At 44.2% G+C, this 20,836-nt stretch overlaps 1 protein-coding gene and 1 long non-coding RNA gene across 2 annotated transcripts in view; one reads left to right on the top strand and one right to left on the bottom strand.

The window, feature by feature from the left end:
• The window catches only part of LOC142195709 (uncharacterized), a 293,946-nt gene that overhangs the window by 5,009 nt on the left and 268,101 nt on the right, over positions 1 to 20,836 (bottom strand). The window lies entirely within an intron of this gene.
• The window catches only part of ESYT1 (extended synaptotagmin 1), a 68,738-nt gene continuing 66,914 nt past the window's right edge, over positions 19,013 to 20,836 (top strand). The window contains exon 1 of the mRNA XM_075265615.1: positions 19,013 to 19,392. Within this exon, the coding sequence (XP_075121716.1) occupies positions 19,108 to 19,392 (285 nt within the window). The 5' untranslated portion in view covers positions 19,013 to 19,107. The remainder of the gene's footprint in view (positions 19,393 to 20,836) is intronic.

Here is a 20,836-nt window from a genome sequence, read left to right as displayed (position 1 = left end):
CCGGGAGCTGGAACAAAGACCTGAGCGGCTCCCATTGATTTCAATGGGAGCCGTCTTTTTGGTCAGGATTTTGAGGTGGATACGGCCTCAAAATCGTGACCAAAAAACTCAGTCTGAACTTACCCTTAAGAAGTTTTCCAGTCCCCAGTGATCCATACTGATGATGTACCTACAGCATAGCGCAGCATATACAAGCTGATAATTGGCCTGTGCAAATCTCTTCTCTAACATTGCCGATGCCACATGTGAATGAAACCCCAGGCTGCCAGTGATCACAGGGATTTTTACAGTTTTCTACATGTATAATCTTTTGCCCATCACATGCAACTCGTTTTCCTGTGTAAACTGGGAATAGTCTGGCAATATGCAAATTGTATGGAATTAATTTATTCTCATACGGTTTAGGGCCATGCAAATGTCTCTTGTCAGTTATGAAGGGGTTTTATCAAATCGTATAGAAAAAAACAATCTAATATGCCTAAATAGGACGGAGAAACTGAAAACAGTGCAGAAAGATGCTCGTACAAACACAAGCAAGCAAAAATTCCATGAGCATGCTCAATGCTGTCGCAAGAAAGCCAGAAAATACATGTTAGAGATGCCTATATTCCATATTCCATAGTGATAAAATTAAAGGGGTTTTCTGGGCAAAAAAAAAAAGTCAGTGTAGTTAATAAACACACCCAAATATCTTTAGTAGTGTTTTGATTGATGTCTGAGTTTCTCTGTGAGCTCCTGACATTCTCTGACATTTGTTTACATGGGTAGCTTCCTGGTTTTTTTTTTTTTTTTTTTTTTTTTTTTTTTTTTTTGGGGGGGGGGGGGTCGGTTATCCTACAAGCACTGCACTTCACTAAGAGTGGACTCACACTAGCTCTCCCTGTTTCCCTAGCTAGTTAGCCTGCCCACTACTAGACTTTACCAACTAGCTCAAACCTTTACCCCATCATACTTGCCTGCCTGGATGTTCTGGGCACAGGAGATCACTTCCTTCTGCAGTGCTGATTCCTCCTCTTCTTGACGTCTTCCTGTGCAATAGAGTGCTGGCATGTGCTGCAGCTGGTACTCCGGTTCTGTTGTGAAGGTGTGGGAGGCTGGCAGATGTAGAGGAGGAGCCATCCCCCCAGAAGGACAGGATCTCCTATGCCTAGAAGATCTGAACAGAAAGACTTAAGTAGGATTGGGGGGTTAGTATTGGTGGTGATCTGTTTCCGGTAGGGTGGTGGTCAAAAGCGATCATATACATGGGTTATAGTTGAAGGCAATATAAAAAGCCTGTGGCATTTGATCTACTTAGCTAGGGTGACCTTGTCAAAGTGTGAGCAAATGTCACTTAGGACAACATAGATTTTTTCAAACATAATAGTCTGAACATGCTTGATAACGTCAGAAACCAAGAGATTAGTGACCTCCATTTAGATGCTACATGGATTTTAGCTGACATTAAGATATATTGAAGCATTTTATAAGATGAAAAATGAAGGCTTGTCAGTTTGAGACAGAATAGAAAAATAAAACTGGCATCCTAAATGGTACTGATGGTCCCAAGAGATGCTGATTCGTTTCATGGATGGTTAGCCAAAAAAACAGCAAACCATTGGGCAGGTCCACCAGGTATGTAGGGTGTCGCCATTCCTCTGGCAACCTTGAAAGCAGGGGGGTGAGACCTAGGGATCTATATGATGTAATTTAGTAGGGACCAAATAGATCCTATGTAATAGTCTCGGATTTTTCCATTAGAGTAATTTGCCAGTTGTCCACGTTAATGAAGACGCAACAATCTTGCCATTGAGCTGGGGATAGGGAAAAAGACACTCCACCTCCTAAGCATATTTAAAGGGATTCTATCATTAGAATAAAATTTTTTAGCTTAACCCACATCGGAATAGCCTTAAGAAAGGCTATTCTTCCCCTACCTTTAGGGAAAGAACAGGAGAGGCCACAGGAAAATGGTCAACGGGTATGCACAGTTGTCGATTTTCCTGTGGCCAAAAAGGAGAGAAGAGTCGGAGAACAAGAAGGCAGTGGCGCTGCAGAGTTTTCTCGCAGCACAGGGGGCCGCCCCCAGTGCTGTGAGAAAATGCATTACCATAATGAAGAAACTGGGAATATCTACCGAATGGCAGCAAGGAGAACACGTCTAAAGGTAGGGGAAGAATAGCCTTTCTTAAAGAGGACCTTTCATGAGTTGGGGCACATGTGGTTTTACATGCTGCTAGAAAGCCGACACTGCGCTGAATTCAGCGCACTGTCAGCTTTCACAATCTGTGCCCCAGGTGAAGAGCTATCGGTACTGGTACCGTAGCTCTTCACTGTCAGTCAGGGACGCCCTTCCTCACAGCAGCGCCTATAGCACTGTACTGTGAGAACAGGGAGGAACGCCTTCTCCCTCTCCGAATTCTCTGAATTCAACGCACTGTTGGCTTTCCAGCACTATATAGAACTGCCTGTGCCCCAAACCATGAAAGGTCCTCTTTAAGCATTTCTCAGGAATTAAAACAATATGGAGGTAAACTTTAGACATTTAAATTATTTTTTCAATGATAATTTTAGGGCTAAATCAATGTAACACATTCACAAAGTGTTAGGCTACGGCCCCATGTTGTGGACACGCAGCTTTTTTTTGTTGCAGTTTTTCGAGCCAAAGCCAGGAGTGGATTGAGCAGAAGGTAGAAATATAGGGGCCTTCCTATATATTTTCTATTACTTTGTAGCCATTCTTGGCTTTGGCTAAAAAAAAAACACAACAAAATCTACAACAAAAAAATGCTGTATTTCCACAGCGTGGGGCCTTAGCCTAACACTTTGAGTGTGTTACAGTCATTCAGCCCTAAAATTATCATTGAAATTTTTTTTTTAACCTTTTCGCTGCCAAGGGTCTCTGGAAATTTTGCACCTCCAGTAGCCAGAGCAATTTTCCCAGTTTTGAGATGAACAAATCAAACCTAAATTGCAACATTAAAAAAGCATCCAACCCCCCCATACCTATATATTTTCTTAAAGTACACACCTTCAGCATTGTCAGAATGCCACTTGGTACTGTATACGAACAGGCACCTTCATGCAATTTTGATTTAAAGTGAATGTTTTATGAAAAAATGCAAATAAATGTATATTAGTTGTTAAAAGCGGAAACCAAACAAAAAATTAAATGCACCAAACCAACTAAAAAAAAGAGTTCAACATGTGCAGAGTTCATACATATCACTATGGCCTGAACCTGCATGCACGAGTCTTCAGAAAATCGCTAGAACTGGAAGGAACAAAAATCTGCTTTGAAACTGGAAATGTTAAAAAAGTATCATCCTATAAAATGTAGGGATTACACCATGAAAAGTAAGTGAACCCCTAAACCCTATATATTTTTTGAAAGTAGACAACCTGAAGATTACAAATATCTTAATGGGTCATCAATAGCCACATCCACCTTCATGCAACTTTGCGACCAACACAAATAATTTTTTGAAAAAATACGCTAAAACACATTTGCACCTAAAACTCATGTTCAATCTCACATTCATATACAAAATACTTTTAAAATAATAGCTTATGGTGTATACAATGTGTAAATATACTATATGTACCGCAAACATCAACTACAACAAGAGCTCGGACTCCCTAAAACATGAATACAGAAGACAAGCAGGATTTTGCTGTTGTTCACTAATATGTTAAAAAGCTATACTGCACCTACCAAACTGTGACTGTGATACCAAAATCTAACTTTTTTCAGAGTACACAGCATACCGTATATAAAAACAATTTAATAGTTCATATATACAACCACCTTCATTCAACTTTGCGGCAAACATAATGTATTGTACATAAAACTGCAATATGTGAGGAGTTCATAAATACCACAGATGAATATACTTACAGAGGCGGGTGTTAAAGGGGTATTCCCAGCTCACATACTCATCAGTCTTTACTGCTGTAAAATCTTCTTTCTTCCTGGTTTCTTGCATCATTTGGTGGGCGGGGTTTCATGTGCAACCTGCCGTTTAGTGCCGCCCCCAAATTCACATGTAGCTCCGCCCACCCACATTGGACTATGAAGTACAGGCAGCAGCAACTCCATTCTGTGTTACATACAGAGACTGCCTGTCTCTGCCATAATGAACACAATTGAATTAGCTAGCCTGATAACTGGGAGAACAGAAGAAATGAAAGCAGCTCCTCTATCTGAGTGCAGGACCTAGGTCACATGGTGTAGACACAGGAATAGCTAGATACACAGGCTCGCTCCCTGCACTTAGCCCCTCCTCCCTCCCCCCTGAGAGCAGCAGATACATCACTTGACTCAGGAGCAGCTAGGTCAGGGCTGTGGCCACAAAAAATTGAATAAAGTGATATAGTGGACAAACAAAGCAGCTTTGCTGAAGCAGTGTATTTAGGAAAAGTCTTAAATCCACATTAACAAGCAGTATAGATAGAATCCTTGTGATGGGACAACCCCTTTAACCCCTTCCCGCCGATGGCATTTTTTGATTTTCGTTTTTGACTCCCCTCCTTCTAAACCCCATAACTTTTTTATTTCTCCGCTCCCAGAGCCATATGAGGTCTTAATTTTTGCGGGACAAATTTTTCTTCATGATGCTACCATTAATTATTTTATATAATGTACTGGGAAGCAGGAAAAAAATTCAGAATGGGGTGGATTTGAAGAAAAAATGCAGTTCTGCGACTTTCTTACGGGCTTTGGTTTTACGGCGTTCACTGTGCAGCCAAAATGGCATGTCCCCTATATTGTGTGTTTCGGTACGGTTCCAGGGATACCAAATTTATATGGTTTTATTTACATTTTGACCCCTAAAAAAAATTCCAAAACTGTGTTAAAAAAAAATTTTTTCTAAAAGTCGCCATATTCCGACGGCCGTAACTTTTTTATACGTAAGTGTACGGGGATGCATAGGGCGTCTTTTTTTGCGGGGCCGGGTGTACTTTTTAGTTCTACCATTTTCGGGAAATGTTATTGCTTTGATCACTTTTTATTCAAATTTTTATCAGAATCAAAACAGTGAAAAACGGCGGTTTGGCACTTTCGACTATTTTTCCCGCTACGGCGTTTACCGAACAGGAAAAATATTTTTATAGATTTGTAGAGTGGGCGATTTCGGACGCGGGGATACCTAACATGTATATGTTTCACAGTTTTTAACTACTTTTATATGTGTTCTAGGGAAAGGGGGGTGATTTGAACTTTTAATTCTTTTTATATTTTTTTTAACTTTTTTTTTTATTTGCATTTATTAGACCCCCTAGGGGTGTTGAACCCCAGGGGGTCTGATCACTAATGCAATGCATTACAATGCTAATGCATTGCAAAAAAGCATCCTTTCTTTTGCAGGCTGCATAGACCAGAGAGGATTTGCAGACAAGCCTGGGAGCCTGTACAAGGCTCCCGGCTGTCATGGCAATGGGACGTCAGCCCTGGAGCATGCTGGAGCGGCCTTTGACCGCGGCGCCGGAGGGGTTAATGCCTCCGATCGGTCCGGGGACCGATCGGAGGCATTAGAGCTGGTTGTCTACTGCTTAAAGCAGTAGACACCCGGCGGCTATGGCGGCCACCCGGCTTCCGGGTGGTCGCCATAGTTACAGACCCGACATGCGCCGTACTATTACGGCGCATGTCGGGAAGGGGTTAAAGAATCGCCAAAATCACAGAAATGCGCCATCCCATTTTGTGCATGCAAATTAAATAGGACTTTACATAAAAATGTTATTTTCCATCCCCCTATAAAAATTTTAGCAATCTATACGTTCATCTCTAGTGATAATCGTTATTACTATTATTTTAGTGTGTAACGGATATCACTAGAGACGTATTTTACTGTAGAAAGCTCAGGTATAGACAGGACAGGGATTGGCTGAAATGTAAACTTTATTTGCGACTTTATGTATATGTTGTGTAAGTGTTTTGTGCGACTTTTTTTTTTGGCGCTGCGACCTGGACAATGGTAAATGTCTGGGTCACAGCGCCAATAAACTTCCTGGTTATGTTCAGGAGGTATAACATAAGAATACCCCACTAGTAAAGCTGTAAATCAAAGGTTGTCCCGCAAAAAATAAGCCCTCAACCAACACTGTCAAGCGAAAAATAAAAATGTTACGCCTCTCAGAAGATGGCGATGCAAAAATCACTGATTTATGTCCCCAAATGTGTTTTTGTTCTGCAGACTTAGTATCGCATAAAAAAATAACATAAATGAGGTATCGCCGTAACCGTACCAACCCGCAGAATAAAGGTCACATGTTACTTATACTGTACGCTGCATGGCGAAAAATGTAAAAGGTAAAACTCAATACCAGAATTGATTTTTTCTCTTTTAAATCCAGCAAAAAAAGAGTTAATAAAATGTAATCAGTAAGTTTTAGGCACCCCAAGATGGTGTCATTACAAAATACATCGCATCCCGCAAACAACAAGCCCTTATATGGCCACGTCAGCAGAAAAATAAAGAAAATATATAAAATCACGCAAAATCGCCAAATCATTAGAACACAACTGGGTGCGGCAGGCAGGGAATGTATAAGCTGTGCGAGCGAATATCAGGGGACACCCTATATTTACAGCTTATGAGGGAAAATATACCAGAAGTGACCCCAGTGTGACTCCCCCAATCATAGGAGCTACTGGGACATAGTAGGGAATTTAGTGTCTGCAATGTCCTCCGCACCGCTTATATATTCCCTCTTCGCCATCCGCTGTGCAGTCACGTCCGGGATACTAATACTACACTACACCCCCTGATAAATTCTTTTAGGGGTGCAGTTTTCAAACTGCGGTCACTCCTTTGGGGAATCCACTTTTCTGGTACCTTACAGGCTCTACAAACATGACATGGCGTCTAGATACCAAACATCTGAATCTGTACTCCAAAAGCCGCATCGCGCTCCTTCCCTTCTGCCCCCTGCTGTGTGCCCAAACTGCAGTTTATGCCACATGTATGACACTGGTGTAACCGGGGTAATGTCATATGTGAGTATAAACTGATATTAGGGCACATATATGACACTGGTGTACCCCGGATAACATACGTAATGTCATATGTGGGTATAAACTGATATTAGGGCCCAGCCAGACACAGAAGGGAAGAAGGTTATTTGGTTTTTGGAGCACAGACTTAGACGGTTTGGTTTTTGGATGCCATGGCACTTTTGCAGAGACTCTAAAATTTCCCCTACAAAATGGGGTCACTTCTTGGGGAATTCCAGTTTACTGGCACCTCCAGGGCTCTGCAAAAACAACATGGCACCCAGAAAGTCCCTCTAAATCTGTACCCCAAAAGCTATAAAGCGCAGTGCTCCTTCCCTTCTGAGCCCTGCTGTGCGCCCAAGCAGCAGTTTATACCCACATATATAATTTTTTTGCCCCTCGGGAAGGCCCACTTAATAGTTTTAGGAGTGCAGGTCTCTGACAACACAAAGTGGGTGCAATGCATTGGATACCAAAATGGCATATTTCTTTAAAAATTTCAATTTTTGGGAAGCATTTTTAGTCTCAAAATCATAATACCACTTGATACATTCCTTGACGGGTGTAGTTTCTAAAATGGGGTCACTTTTGAGGGGTTTCTATTGTATTGATACTTTAGGGGCTCAGCAAATGCGACATGGCACCTCAAAACTATTCCAGCAATATATGCCCTCCAAAATCCAAATAGCGCTCTTTCCATTCTGAGCCCCAACATGTACCCATACAGCAGATTATGATCCCATATGGGGTATTGCCGTGTTCAGGGGAAATTGTGTAACAAACTGTGGGGGGCTCTTAATTCTCTAACTACTTGCAAAAATTAAAAATATGGCGCTAAATGGACGATTTATTGGAAAAAAAGTAATTTTTCATTTTCACATCTCAATGGTAAAAAAATCTGTGAAACACCTGTAGGGTCCAAGTGCTCACTAAACCCCTTGATAAATTCCTTGAGGGGTCTAGTTTTCAAAATGGGGTCGTTTTTTTGTTTTTTTTTTTTTTGGGGGGGGGGGGTTCCACTGTTCTAGCACTTCAGGGGCTCTCCAAATGCAACATGGTGCCTGAAACAGATTTCAGCTAAATTTGCCCTCCAAAATCCCAATAGCGATCCTTCAGCTCTGGACTTTACAGTGTGCCCATACATCACTTTACATTCACATATGGGGCATTTCTGTAGTTGGGGCAAAGTGCTTGACAATTTGTGGGGTGCATTTTCTTTTTTAACCCCTTGTGGAAATGCATAATTTGGGGTTAAAGCTACATTTTATAGCAAAAAATGTCACTTTTCCTTTTGTTGGGCCAATTCTGTTACACTCCTGTAGGGTCAAAGGGCTCACTAAACCCCTTGGTAAATTCCTTGAGGGGTATAGTTTCCAAAATGGGGTGACATTTTGGTGGTTTCCACTGTTTTGGCACATTGGGGGCTCTGCAAAAGGGACATGGTGCCTGAAAAGTATTCTAGTAAAATCTGGCCTACAAAATCCAATTAGCGCTCCATCCGTTCTGAGAGCGACCGTGTGCCCGTACATTAGGGTACCAGCACATACGGGGTATTGTCGTGTTCAGGAGAAATTGTGTAACAAACTGTGGGGTGCAGTTTCTCCTTTAACCCTTTGTGAAGATGAAAAATTTGGGGCTACAGTGACATTTTATTATAAAAAAAGTAATTTTTCATTTTCACATCTCAATGGTAAAAAAATCTGTGAAACACCTGTAGGGTCCAAGTGCTCACTATACCCCTTGATAAATTCCTTGAGGGGTCTAGTTTCCAAAATGGGGTGACATTTTGGGGTTTTCCACTGTTTTGGCACCTTGGGGGCTTTGCAATCGGGGCATGGCGCCTGAAAAATATTCTAGCAAAATCTGGCCTACAAAATCCAATTAGTGCTCCATCCGCTCTGAGAGCAACCGTGTGCCCATACATTAGGGTACCAGCACATATGGGGTATTGTCGTGTTCGGGAGAAATTGTGTAACAAAATGTGGGGTGCAGTTTCTCCTTTAAACCTTAGTAAATGTGTAAATTCTAGGGCTAAATGAATATATTAGTGACAGAAATTGAAAAATGTAAATTTGACCTCCATTTTGTTTTAATTGTTGTGAAATGCTGAAAGGGTTAAGAAACTTTCTAACTGCTGTTTTAGATTCTTTCAGGAGTGCAGTTTTTAGAATGGGGTGACTTTTGGGGGGTTTTATTAGAGAGGCCTTTCAAGTTCCCTTCAGAACTGAACTGGTCCCTTGAAAAATGTGTTTTGGAAATTTTCTTGAAAATTTGGAAAATTACTGCTTGACTTGTAAGCCTTATAATATCTGAAAAAAATGAAAGGGTGCTTAAAATTTGATTGCTACATAAATCAGAGACATGGTTAATTATATTTATGAAAAAAATCGGGTAGTATGACTTTCTATTTGAAAGGCTTGCAATTTCAAAGTTTGAAAACTGCATTTTTTTCAAAATTTTCACCAAATTTCCTATTTTTTCATAATTAAAGACAAAACATATCAACGAAAATTTACTACTGACATGAAGTACAATGTGTTACGAAAAAACAATCTCAGAATCACTTGTGTAAGTTAAAGCGTCTCAAAGTTATCGCCATTTAAAGTGACACATGTCAGATTTGAAAAAAGAGGCCTGGTCCTTAAGTCACTTTTGGGCTGTGTCTCTAAGGGGTTAAAATGCATTTTAAAGCATCAAGATATGTTGATGCAGTCCAGAGATATCAGCATTAGTAGGGAGGACGTAGTAACTACGTCCTCGGCTACTGAACTGCCACCTTGGGAGCACGTATAGCTACGTGCCTGGCAGTGAAAGGGTTAAATGTCTAAACTTCACCTCCATATTGTTTTAACATGGGGCCTGAGCCTTAAAGGAGAAAATACATGTTGCAGTTTATGCAATTTCTTCCAAGCACAGAAAATACTCCACATGTGGGGGTAAGCTGATGTTTGGGCGAAGTAGTGCACAGAAGGGAAATAGCAACACTGGGTGCTTACAAAGCGGACTGTTGGAATAGTTTTCAGGTGCCATGCCTCATTTGTGAAGCCCCTACAGTACCAATACAATGGAAACCCCCCCTCCCCCAAGTGCCTATATTTCGGAAATGACAGGTTTCCGTCTTCTGCATGCAGAAGACAGAAACCTGAGAACGGAGTGCCGAACGCTGGTGTGAACCCAGCGTAAGGGGTACATTAGATTAGGTAAAGTGGTGTGGGGACGAGTAACAGTGAGAAGGACATTGTCAGCAAAAAGTGAAATCTTAAATTCCCTGCCCCATGCACTAACCCCTGTAATATCTAGGTTCTGACTAATCTGAAGAGCTAAGGGTTCAATACAGAATGCAAATATGAGAGGGCATCCCTGCCTGGTTCCATTGCCAATGTGAAAGGAGTTGGTGGAGGAGTTTCACTAAAACCGAAAGGGCCCAAATTGCCTATAGGAAAGCTCCAGAAAACCCAAACACGCCTCTGGGGTCACCAGCATAAATTTCCAATCGAGGTGATCAAAGGTCATCTCTGCATGTAGGCCCAGGAGAAGAGTGGGTTCATAGTTTGATCACTTCAATCAAATCCACAGACCTTGTTGTGTTGTTGTCCCTCCCCTGACAACAGGGAATGAAACCCGTCTGGTCCTTACAGATGAGAGATGAAAGCCAAGCATTCAGACAGTTAACCAAAATTTTTGTGAATAACTTCAGTCCTTAGTTTAGGAGGGCTATTGGCCTATAGCTAGCACAATCTTGGGGGTCTTTATTAGGCTTAGGCTCACTCTTCTAACAGTGGAGGGATATTGGTAGCAAAATGAATGGCACTTATATCTCTGTCACTGGGGTGCAAAGCAGTCAACACTGGGATATTTCTGTCACATATTATGCAGCTGCCTATAAATATCCTAATCTCGATTGTCTTTTCAACAGGGGAAATCTCAGGAAATAATATAGATATCACTGTCAAACTGCAGGTTTGTATGATTTATAATGTCCGTGATAGAACTGTTTGACGTGACCCTGCCCTTATTGTTTCTATATATTACACAGCCTGTGGTCCAAGCTCCTACTCCATACAGTTACGCTAGGGTCACACTATTGTTTGGCTCTTATTTTCTTGGGTCCACATAATCTATAATGGGGTTCACTCAGGTGTCATTGGTTTCAGTATGAAACCGACAAAGAGAAAAGTCCTCCTACAAAAACTCCATCACAGATGTGAACCTAGCTTTACTAAGTGAGGAGCAGTAACAGATCTCAATACAGAAGACAGGGAAAAAGAGTGAAAACATGCAGGGTTTTCAAGAAAGGAGCCAAAATGTTCTAACAAAATATATTAGAAAATGTATTCATGACCCAAAAACTGCCAGAAAATCAAAACTTGTCTGAAAGTTTGGTTTAATATTGGCACAATGCAGTCGGAAAGGTAATGTGCTCCTGACATTCACCAAGCCCAAGCTTATCTTATTAGGCTGCCAGGAAACATGTCCTGTGGACTCCAGTGATGGTATATTTCTACACCACTTCCATGCAGAAGACGGAAACCACAGAACGGAGATCAAACGCTAGTGTGAACCTAGCGTAACTGCCTTATTTCTATATCCCTTGATAACTAGAGATGAGCGAGTACTGTTCGGATCAGCCGATCCGAACAGCACGCTCCATAGAAATGAATGGATGCACCTGGTACTTCCGCTTTGACGGCGGCCGGCCGCTTAACCCCCCGCGTGCCGGCTACGTCCATTCATTTCTATGCGAGCATGCTGTTCGGATCGGCTGATCCGAACAGTGCTCGCTCATCTCTATTGATAACCCCTCCTGATAACATCACTAATCTCAGCTGAAGACTGACTTCTCCTCACCACCTGTGCACTTGACCTGATCCAATTACATCTCATGTCCAGGGTTACAGCAGTGTTTGTTCCAGCCCTATCCCAACCTTTCTGGAGCCATTAAAAAACAGCATATTGAGCGTCTCCGATCTCATCCAGTTCACCACTTGTAGAAAGCTGTAGTGACCAAGCAGGGTGCAATGAAGTGGCCACACAGTAACCAGAGGAGAGTCCAGCTAAACTTAGATCCATTAAAAATGGAGCATTTATTTCTGGCAATTAAAAACATGTACACAGTAAGCATGCCCAAGATTTCAATTTTCTACCGCCGAGAATAAGGATGCTGGAGGCGGTTACTCGCAGGGAGGAGGAGGAAGGACGTAGAGCACAAACAACAGAGGTAGGCGTGAGGCAGGTATGACGCTAGTCGGTGTATGGAACGCCCAGGGTGCACGGAGGAACTCATTAGCATATCCGTTTTACCGGTAAATCATAAAAACGGGGGGCTAATCCCCCCTATTCAAGGCTATTCATATGTTTATCTCAAATGCTGAAAATCTAATGATAGAGCCCTTTTAAACATGTGGTGTGAATGTACTTTTCCTGTTTGCATTTGCTTCTAGCTTGGCTGCAAATTTCTGATAAAATATGCAAGTATGTATACTATCTTGTTATAATAACATAAAAATACATAAAAGTACTATTGAAGCCTTTCATTTAAAGGTATCGCATTGAAAAATGCAGCCTGATCTATGTAGCAGGAGGAACTGAGCAAATTGTATATAGATGGGTGGAAAAAGATTCGGTATGACCTGTCATGTATTCATTCATCTTTGCTCTTTTTATGCTTATAAAGTCATCTAGTAGTGGAGTCAGTCCTGTTAGTGACTGCCAGCTGTATATGTCATATGTGGACGACTGTCAATCACTGATAGAACCGCCCACATGACCGTTTCTACATCCAGTAGAGATATAAATAAATGACAAGTTATACAGAATCTTATTTCGCAACACTATCGATTTGCTCAGCACTGCCCAGATTCACTTTAAAAGGGGGGAAAAAAAATTCTGATTATTTTTCCGTTATTATTCTGTTATCCAGCAGATGGCAGTGCAACCTCAGATTTTCCCCAATGCTAGGCGCTCCATACTGGATTTATATTGCTTGACTGCTCTCATTTCAAATTTCGTCACTTGTCTTCCTCCTTTAGATCTTTGTGTGAATAAGTGATATAAAATGTACTTGTGGTGTACTTCTACAGAATGCAACTAGCACCACATACATTCTGCTTATGCATAGCCTTGACCTAACCATAGACCTAACTGGGTGCTGAAAGAGTCCATGGAAGTTAAACAGAATATCTAATAGAGGGGAGTTAAAAAGGGATTTTACATCGCCACCACTGTTTGCTCTACTTTTTGGGATGTTCTCTTTTTTGTCATGGTTTAAGGATCCGTTCCCACGATGTAACGTGCCGCGCATTCAGACACGTGTACACGTGTCAGAGTGTGAGCGCTCAAAACAGATCCTATTCACTTCAATGTGTGCTGACTCACACACGCTACACCTTGAAATCAATGGGTTAAAAAGCCTTCCATTGATTTCAATGTGTAGCGCGCGTGAGTCGGCACACATTGAAGTGAATAGGATCTGTTTTGAGCGCTCACACTCTGACACGTGTATACGTATCTGATTGTGCGGTGCGTTACATCATGTGAACAGAGCCTTAGAGTAACAGCACCGTTGTCATTTTTATATACAATTCCACATTTTTGAGAATTATAACCACCCTGGGATTCTACTTTAAGATCATTTTAGCACTATGGATACTCCCTCCTAGCATGAATAGTAGGTGACATTATACCACGCCACATGTAAACGTTCCTCCTCAGTGTACATGGTCTACTCTGTTAATATCCTTTATCAGAAGCTAAAATGTGTTGCGGCAATACAAGTAATAGAAATCCAATGATGCTGTGCATGATATAGATTTCATTTTCTTGCGTCACATTATACTTAAGAAACACTTTTAATGCCTTCTCTTCCCCCCCCCCCCAAATCAATGCAACCTGATCCTGTAAGCTTGCCATGTGGGTGGATGGACCAGGTGAGCTCGAATCACAATCTTACAAGTTTTAGACTCCTGGTTTAGCCCTATCTAACTGCAGTACGCCTTGTAACGGTCATGGTACTTCAGTAAGTTGCACCCACTTTCATTTCCTCCTGTTGCACAAACATCTTATTTATTTTTGTTATATATCTGAGATTGCTGTGGGTGGGGTCGATTGTGTCACATAAATGATCTGGATATTATGCTTTACACTCTATACTACTGTGAAAAGAAAATGGCATACACATTCCAGTTTACGTAGTCAAGGTGAATGGTTTCTGATCTTAAATTAGAGAATTTAAAGGGGTTGTCCCTTTAAAGGAATTCTCAGTTAAAGGAGTTAAATTTACCCTCTCTCCAGTAATTTGTTCATGCTGGGTCTGGGAATTCCAGGCTGGTTCCAACCCTAGGTCTTGAGATCAGAAAGAGCCCCCATCCTGCTAGGTTGCTTCCCCCCACCTCTCCTATTTTATACTTTATGACAGGCCCTCTTTAAGCACTTACTGTTAGATTTCCCCATAGATTACTGTATTGAATGAAGCCTACACGTTCTTTTCATTGCTGGGTTACATTGTTCATGTATGTATCCTTAGTGAAGTGTTTATACACATGTCATCAGTATATTACATTGGTATGTGTATATACAAGTAATGTCAGGGGTGAAAATGTTTCTCTCTACTATCAAGTTGTCCAGGAGGGCAGTGGCGTAACTAGGAATGGCGGGGTCCTGTGGTGAACTTTTGACATGCCCCCCCCCCCCCAAGACCTCGACCGACCCCCTCCTACACATTCCTGCGCGCTCTATTATGCCCCATAGTGCCCCTGCACACAGTATTATACCCCATAGTGGCCCCTGCACATAGTATTATGCCCCATAGTGGCCCCTGCACATAGTATTATACCCAATAGTGGCCCCTGCACCCAGTATTATCCCCCATAGTGGCTCCTGCACGCAGTATTATCCCCCAAAGTGGCCCCTGCACACAGTATTATGTCCCCTGCACCCAGTATTATCCCCCATAGTGGCCCCTGCACATAGTATTATGCCCCATAGTGGCCCTTGCACCCAGTATTATCCCCCATAGTGGCCCCTGCACACAGTATTATGTCCCCTGCACACAGTATTATCCCCCAAAGTGGCCCCTGCACCCAGTATTATCCCCCATAGTGGCCCCTGCACATAGTATTATGCCCCATAGTGGCCCCTGCACCCAGTATTATCCCCCATAGTGGCCCCTGCACACAGTGTTATCCCCCAAAGTGGCCCCTGCACACAGTATTATGTCCCCTGCACACAGTATTATCCCCCATAGTGGCCCCTGCACACAGTATTATCCCCCATAGTGGCCCCTGCACATAGTATTATGCCCCATAGTGGCCCCTGCACCCAGTATTATCCCCCAAAGTGGCCCCTGCACACAGTATTATCCCCCATAGTGGCCCCTGCACACAGTATTATCCCCCATAGTGGCCCCTGCACATAGTATTATGCCCCATAGTGGCCCCTGCACCCAGTATTATCCCCCATAGTGGCCCCTGCACACAGTATTATCCCCCATAGTGGCCCCTGCACACAGTATTATCCCCCATAGTGACCCCTGCACACAGTATTATCCCCCAAAGTGGCCCCTGCACATAGTATTATCCCCCATAGTGGCTCCTGCACACAGTATTATGCCCCATAGTGGCCCCTGCACACAGTATTATCCCCCAAAGTGGCCCCTGCACATAGTATTATCCCCCATAGTGGCTCCTGCACACAGTATTATGCCCCATAGTGGCCCCTGCACACAGTATTATCCCCCAAAGTGGCCCCTGCACATAGTATTATCCCCCATAGTGGCTCCTGCACACAGTATTATCCCCCATAGTGGCTCCTGCACACAGTATTATCCCCCAAAGTGGCCCCTGCACATAGTATTATCCCCCATAGTGGCTCCTGCACACAGTACTATGCCCCACTGTGGACACCCATAAATAATTATTATATTCTGGGGTCTTTTCAGACCCCAGAGTATAATAATCAGAGACCCAGGGGGAGAAAAACATAAAAAACCACTGATACTTACCTATCTCCCGGCTCTGCTGCAGTCCATCTTCAATTACGTCAGATGTCACATGACCCGGGACGCAGACCGGGGTCATGAGACGTCAGATGACTAGGCCTGAAGCCTGCCCGGATTGTGGAGAGGTAAGTAACAGTGTTTTTTATGTTTCTTACCTCTCCTGGGCCTCCGATCATTATACTCGGGGGGGTCTGAAAAGATCCCCGAGTATAAGGATAGTGTTTGTGGGGCCCGCGGTGTCACTTACCGATCCTGGCAGGGCCAGAGTAACTCCAGCCGGTAACGGCCTATTAAGAAAAAAAAAACAAAAACGCAGCGGTAGAGGCTGTCACTAGGCCCCTAATGTCCCGGGTCCTGTGGCAGCCGCCTCTGCTGCTACGACGGTAGTTACGCCACTGCGGGAGGGGTTCTTTCTCGAAGACCACACAAATCACCAATGAAGCCCAACTATTTTATTCCAAAAACGAGGACACATAAGGTAGCTTGCCACCCGGGAACAGGACACAGTCCATATCCACAGCACAGTCCCTAACCTAAAACAGTCCTGTAAGGGTGCATTCACATGGAGGAAAATGGCGCTGAATTTGGAGTGCAATCCACGTTAGATTCCATGCTGAAAAAAGCCTCCCATTGACTTCAATGGGTTCCTTTTTCTGGTAGCGGAATCTGCCTCAAAATCCTGACTAAAAAAAACAGCTCCCATTAAAATCAATAGGAGCTTGTCAGTTTTTTTTTCTGCGAGCGGGTTGTTCCGGCTCCCAAAAAAAGGGAAGTGACATGCTTTCTTCAGGCGGATGCCGCAGCCGGAAGTCCGCCTGAAGACACCTCCCTCCCTACTAGGCCGATTCATTTGGGCCTTATCCGGAGCGGAGTCCTGCGGCTACCCGTTTTTTGGACCAGAATCTGAGGCAGCCTCTGCGTTAAATTCCGGTCCAAAATACCCCATGTGAACCCAGCCTAAGAAGACGTACAGGAGATGAATTAAAAACATGGCATCAGCTGAGTACTGCTTATTAGAGTTGAGCGAGTACTGTTCGGATCAGCCGATCCTAACAGCACGCACGCATTGAAATCAATGCACGCAGCCGGCACGCGGGGGGTTAAGCGGCCGGCTGCCGTCAAACCGGAAGCACCAGGTGCTTCCATTCATTTCAATGCGTGCGTGCTGTTCGGATCGGCTGATCCGAACAGTACTCGCTCATCTCTACTGCTTAAGGCTCGTGCACATCTGCGCCCGGGGTCTCTGTTTTCAGGTTTCCGTTTCCTGCCCGAAATTGGGCAGGAGACGGAAACCTGCAGGCATTTTTCAAATCCATTCAAGTGAAAAAAGCCTGCAGAAGACGGAAATCTGAGAAAGGACGCTGGTGTGAACCCAGCATTACACATGTTTAAGGCTCCGTTCCCACGCCACGCGCCACGCATTCAGACATGTATACACGTGTCAGAGTGTGAGCGCTCAAAACAGATCCCATTCACTTCAATGTGTGCTGGCTTATGGGCGCTACGCATTGAAATCAATGGGTTGAAAAGCCTCCCATTGATTTCAATGTGTAGTGCCCCTACATGTCTGAACGCGTGGCGCGTTACTCTGTGGGAACGGAGCCTAAGAACATATGGAATAAAACAGCCTCAGGGCTCGTTCACCTCTGCGCCCAGTCTCCGTTCTGCAGGTTTCCGTTTCCTGCACAAAACAGAGGCAGGAGACGGAAACCTGCAGGACTGTTTCATAACCATTCATTTGAATGGGTATGAAAGATGTCTGGCCATGAGCGCCAGTGAGCGTTTTATGCTCTCTGCGGCAAAACCGTTTTTTTAAAATCAGACACAGATTCGGACATGCAGTATTCTGCGTCCGGTTTTAAAAACCCGGTTTCGCGGCAGAGAGCATAAAACGCTCACCACCGCTCACGGCCGGACCCGCTCTGACAGTTTTCCGTCTTCTGCATGCAGAAGACGGAAAGCTGAGAACAGAGACCTGAACGTTAGTGTGAACCCAGCGTCATTCACATGTATGGACTGGATTTCCAGTTTGCTCTTTCTTCTGCATTTGGGGGGATTTATTAAGACGCATGGCAGTATCGGAGGTAGCAGTGTACTGTCTGCCCCACTTTGTGTTATTTCCCCTGTAGACAGTGCTGTGCTGGTACCACTGGTCTATTCGGTGGGGATACCTGCTGCCCCAATTCTACTTTGTCACCTGTCCTTTCCATTTAACAATGGCAAACCTAAGTGTCACTTGGTGGGATAAGATGATTGTTACTGGCTGATACCAGAGAGCAATAGTTGCCCAAAAAGAAACAACTTGAAGGCTGAGGCCCCACGTTGTGGAAACAAGGGTATTTTTGTTGCACATTTTGCTGCGGTTTTTTGAGCCAAAGTCAAGAATGGCTATAGAAGGAATAGGGAATACACAGGAAATTCTCACACTGCTACTTTTTGCTCAACCCACTCCTCGCTTAGGCTAAAAAAAAACACAACCAAAAAAGCTGCGTTTCCGCAAAGTGGGGTCTCCGAAGAGTCAGTTCAGATTCTGTAAACAGAACTTCACGCGGTTATTCCTTCCACATCACCTCTGCCGGGCACATTACACCATGTTGTCCATATATCATACACCGACATTACAAGGGTGCTTATCAGTCATTTCCCGCCGCCTCATCATACTGCCCCCTCCTCCGCTCCCGGGGCCGCCTCTCATACGCTGCTCTCCCACCCACGCATCAGATAAACCACACACCGCCGGCACCACGGTGGCCTCATTGGACCAAACATGATTGAGAAGCAATGTCTGCCAGTTGTAAATGTTATTCCTGTAGAACATTGTCAGGGGCGCTGGTGTACACAGCAGGAGTCTTTAGGATAGCTCATACCCATTCCCTGAGCCTAGCTCACAGGCTCCAGCTCACAGGCTCCAGCACACAGGCTCCAAGACACAGCGCACTGACAGACACTGCAGCCGCCCCCCCCCAGACTCAGGCAAGTCAGCCACAGCCAGACCTTGGCTCCGCCCAAATGTGTTCATGTGAAACCACGCCCCTCCAAACATCTCTGCGTGTAACGGGGATGTGGTGTCTGGTAGGCAGGAGGGAGCGCGAGGGGCGGACGGGCAGTCTATGTGCTGCTTCTCTCTGAGCTCATCATGCCCGATGCAGAGCAAGTCCCTGCCCCGGCCCCGGGCTCTGAGCTGGTACCTATTCTGTGGTCTGTGGGGCGCACACTGCTGCTATTACTGCCCGTGTACCTCTGTGGATACCTGGGGCTCAGTATAGTATTTGTCATACTGGGGCTGGGGCTCTACTTCTGCTGGAAAAGTACCCGGACCAACAAACTCACCAGCTTTAAGTTAGCCTGTGAGTACCTGCAAAATGAGGAGAAGATCACTGCCAGCACCATCTTCAAGAATAGGAAGGAGCTGCCATCCTGGGTGAGTCATTCATCTGTGCCCAGTGTTATGCCCCTAGTAATGGGTGAGTCATTCATCTGTGCCCAGTGTTATGCCCCTAGTAATGGGTGAGTCATTCATCTGTGTCCAGTGTTATGCCCCTAGTAATGGGTGAGTCATTCATCTGTGCCCAGTGTTATGCCCCTAGTAATGGGTGAGTCATTCATCTGTGCCCAGTGTTATGCCCCTAGTAATGGGTGAGTCATTCATCTGTGCCCAGTGTTATGCCCCTAGTAATGGGTGAGCCATTCATCTGTGCCCAGCTCTGTACCCCTAGTAATGGGTGAGCCATTCATCTGTGCCCAGCTCTGTACCCCTAGTAATGGGTGAGTCATTCATCTGTGCCCAGTGTTATGCCCCTAGTAATGGGTGAGTCATTCATCTGTGGCCAGCTCTGTACCCCTAGTAATGGGTGAGCCATTCATCTGTGCCCAGCTCTGTACCCCTAGTAATGGGTGAGTCATTCATCTGTGCCCAGTGTTATGCCCCTAGTAATGGGTGAGCTATTCATCTGTGCCCCTAGTAATGGGTGAGCCATTCATATGTGCCCCTAGTAAATGGGTGAGCCATTCATCTGTGCCCAGCTCTGTACCCTAGTAATGGGTGAGCCATTCATCTGTGTCCAGATCTGTACCCCTGGTAATGTGTGAGCCATTCATCTGTACCCCTAGTAATGGGTGACCATTGATCTGTGCCCAGCTCTGCACCCCTAGTAATGGGTGAGCCATTCATCTGTGCCCATTGTTGTACTCCTAGTAATGGGTGAGTCATTCATCTGTGCCCTACTCTGTACCCCTAATAATGAGTGAGTCATTCATCTGCACCCAGCTTTTACACCTAGTTCTGTCTGGCTATTCATCTGTGCCCAGCTTTGTACCCCTAGTCCTGTCGAGCCCTTCATTTGTGCCCAACTCTGTACCTCTAGTAATGGGTGAGCCTTTTATTTGTGCCCAGCTCTGTACTCCTCGTTCTACTGAGGTCCTTTCCTTAGGCCACGTGAGACCGCTGATTGGCCTAAGTGGTCACATGACTGCTGAGGTCAATCTGCGGCCTAAGGAAAGGGACCCAGACGGCACAGTTGGCGAGGCCCTCTGCCGCAAGAAAACATCGGAGCAGCAGGACTGATGTTTTTTTTCTTCTTTGTTGCCCATAGTTTAATTTAAAAAAAAAAAAAAAAAGTTGTTATCCTGGATAACCTCTTAAGGGTGCATTCACACGGAGGAAAACGGCACTGAATTTGGTGTGGAATCTGCGGATTCCACACCAAATTCACCGCCATTTTCCTCCGCGTGAATGCACCCTTAAGCCCTTTCCCACCTTGTGCTAATTTTCTGATGTGGCAGACAGTATATAGAATATTACATATCATTATAGATGAACAAAAGTCACAGCAAATACAAGAGAAATAAGTACACAAAGTTACTAT

The sequence above is a fragment of the Leptodactylus fuscus genome, chromosome 2 (assembly GCF_031893055.1).
Source record: "Leptodactylus fuscus isolate aLepFus1 chromosome 2, aLepFus1.hap2, whole genome shotgun sequence".
NCBI classification, from domain to species: domain Eukaryota; kingdom Metazoa; phylum Chordata; class Amphibia; order Anura; family Leptodactylidae; genus Leptodactylus; species Leptodactylus fuscus.
This window is presented reverse-complemented; position numbering and strand designations above follow the sequence as displayed.